This window comes from Filicampus tigris, chromosome 12 (assembly GCF_054856515.1).
Source record: "Filicampus tigris isolate MCC_2025a chromosome 12, RoL_Ftig_1.0, whole genome shotgun sequence".
NCBI lineage: Eukaryota > Metazoa > Chordata > Actinopteri > Syngnathiformes > Syngnathidae > Filicampus > Filicampus tigris.
Genome location: NC_141228.1, coordinates 17933262 through 17935700, shown reverse-complemented (window position 1 = coordinate 17935700; position 2439 = coordinate 17933262). Strand labels below are relative to the sequence as shown.

The window sequence follows — 2439 nt, the reverse complement described above, 5'->3', positions numbered from 1 at the left end:
AACCAGTCAATTCTCTGTTTGCTAACTATAAGTACAAGTAAAACTGGTCTCATTATTTACTACACATAGATCTATACCATAACCTTGTATCTTTAAATATAATCAAAATAAAACAAATCAAATCCCAATTTCAATGCAAGTTGTTCACGGAATTGACCTGGATGTCACTATTTTACACACAACCGAAAGTCACAGGTTGTTTGAAAAACAAAATAGAAATATAGTGCAACATAAATCCAACATAAATGTGTTAAGTATGATATATATTCAACTACTGGTAACACAAACACACATGACACGGATTAATGTCCTGATAACTTCATTCATTAAACGCATAACACCGCATTCTACCCTCTAAAAACAGTTGGGTTTAAAAAACACAATTTGGGGCCAAAAAAGGACCGATCCACTACTTGGGTCAATTCGACCCAACTTTCTGGGTTGTTTTGCAGAAAACAACCCCCAAAATGGGCTGTTTTGTACAAAACAATGCAAGAAGGTGGGTCAAATTGACCTAATTTGTGGATCGGTCCATTTTTGACCCAAAAGTGTGTTATTTTTAACCCAATTATTTTTAGAGTGAAAAAATAAGGTATTTTTTTTAATCATGTATTTTACAGCTGACCCCCCGTATTTGCGGTGAATAAGGACCAGGCTATCCGGCCAATAGCAAAAATCCGCCTATAATTGGCGCCCATTGGAATGCATCGGGGGGAAAAAAACGTATAAAATGCACAATCAATGTTTAAAATAGGTTTATAATTCGAAACCATCTTATTTTTTCTGCCAAAATTTGGCATCGGCTCAAACAACCCATATCGGTTAGGCCCTAATTTAAAGCACATAAAGCATAGGAGGAATATTGACAAGAAAAGAAAGAAGAAAAAAGAAAGACGGTAGGTGGGTAACTGGATGAAATGTAGAGCAGATGAGCGATAAAAGCACATCGTTGCCCACCCTCCCACCGAGCCCATCTCAACGAGAGAGGGGGGACACATTTCAAGATGATATCTAAGCGCGGAGGATATGAAAGGCTTTTCTTTCAATTATTGCTGGTGATATCCCATCGCGCATGTCGAGCACGTAGCCGTCAAAGTCTAACCTTGGGCCAAGTGTGCGAGCACAAAAACAGACAAGGAAGGAGAAATAAACATCCATTTCGCTCGAGCGTTCGACGCAACAAACATTTGCGGGCCAAGCCCTCACGTGAAAAGCAAACATTTGAAATTAAGGGGAGGAGCTTCATTTATACAGGCCATAGCTCTGTCTAATACAAAGTAGTGCTTTGCTGTTATCTTGATGGATGGATTGATTGATAACAATTACACAACGAATAATAATTACACTTATAAGCGTCCATTTGCGGGTGTGGTTTAGGAAGTGGCTCGAGATATAAATTTGGGAGCTAAAGGCTAGCTACGCCCTTCTTTGCTAGCTAAGCAAACAATCTCCTGGATAAAGTGTCATATTCGGGCCATGAGAGCGTAATTAACCTTTTCAAACAACTTTGGCGCGAGGAAGAAAGCGAACGAGCACATCGCCAAAAAGTAGTCCTCCAAAGACGCTTCGAGTGTAAGTAATTAACACAGAATGGCCGCTCATCTTAGCACATTAAACAGAGACAAACGAGTGTGGACACTGTGAATATCAGCGATCAATTGTGGCCCGTTTTTGGCGAAATGATGAGGACACGGCCTCCAACGGATCCGTCTTGTCACTAACAAAGACAGACAGTGCCCATTTAGGCTCTAATTAGAAGACTTTAATTACAGCGTTCCTGTTAAGTGGAGCCATTCCAAAAAGACGTTTTCATTCAATGAACTCACCTCGTCTTCCACTCGTCGTCCAATTTGGAACTTTTTTTGCGGGCCGCCCTCTGCTTCTCCTCCAGTCTTTTCTTCTCCTCGCTGGCCAAATCTACGGGAATAATAACAAAAGTAAGAACTCCATAAACCAGTGGCTGGCAAACTTTTATACAACATAGTACCTAAAAAAAAAAAAACAAAAAAAAAAAAAAAAAAAAAAAACACTTACTACTACCGTCATGACTGAGATGAAAATGCAGTAATTTTACAGCTGCAAAGACTGAATCATTACCGATGTCGCCGTTTTCCATGGCTCGAATGTCAGGCCTCATCCTGCAGTCCGTGCCAGGAAGGACGCCCTCCATGTCCTCGTGCAGCTCATTCAGCTGCATGGCGAAGGACGTGAAGCTGTACATCTGCGATCAGGTGAGGAGGCAAATTGGATTCATTTCAAGGGTTACATGAGTAAGGATCAAGGTGTTCAAGCAACTACAACAATTGATAAAAAAAAAAAAAAAAAAAGACACTTATTAACGAAATACAATAAAAATTAGAATATGGAAAAAAATTTCAATTCACGTTTATAAATCTAGCTGACATTAAGCGAAAATGTCCTTCGTTTTTGTCTGCGTTT

The 2439-nt window shown here is 39.7% G+C and overlaps 1 protein-coding gene across 3 annotated transcripts in view; it reads right to left on the bottom strand.

Annotated features, from left to right (window-relative positions):
* osbpl1a (oxysterol binding protein-like 1A) overlaps positions 1-2439 on the bottom strand; it is a 33158-nt gene that overhangs the window by 2214 nt on the left and 28505 nt on the right. For all 3 annotated transcript variants that reach the window (XM_086046536.1, XM_086046534.1, XM_086046535.1), the window contains 2 exons: positions 2098-2221; positions 1827-1917 (listed from right to left, as the gene is read on the bottom strand). In XM_086046536.1, the coding sequence (XP_085902662.1) occupies positions 1827-1917; positions 2098-2221 (215 nt within the window). The remainder of the gene's footprint in view (positions 1-1826; positions 1918-2097; positions 2222-2439) is intronic.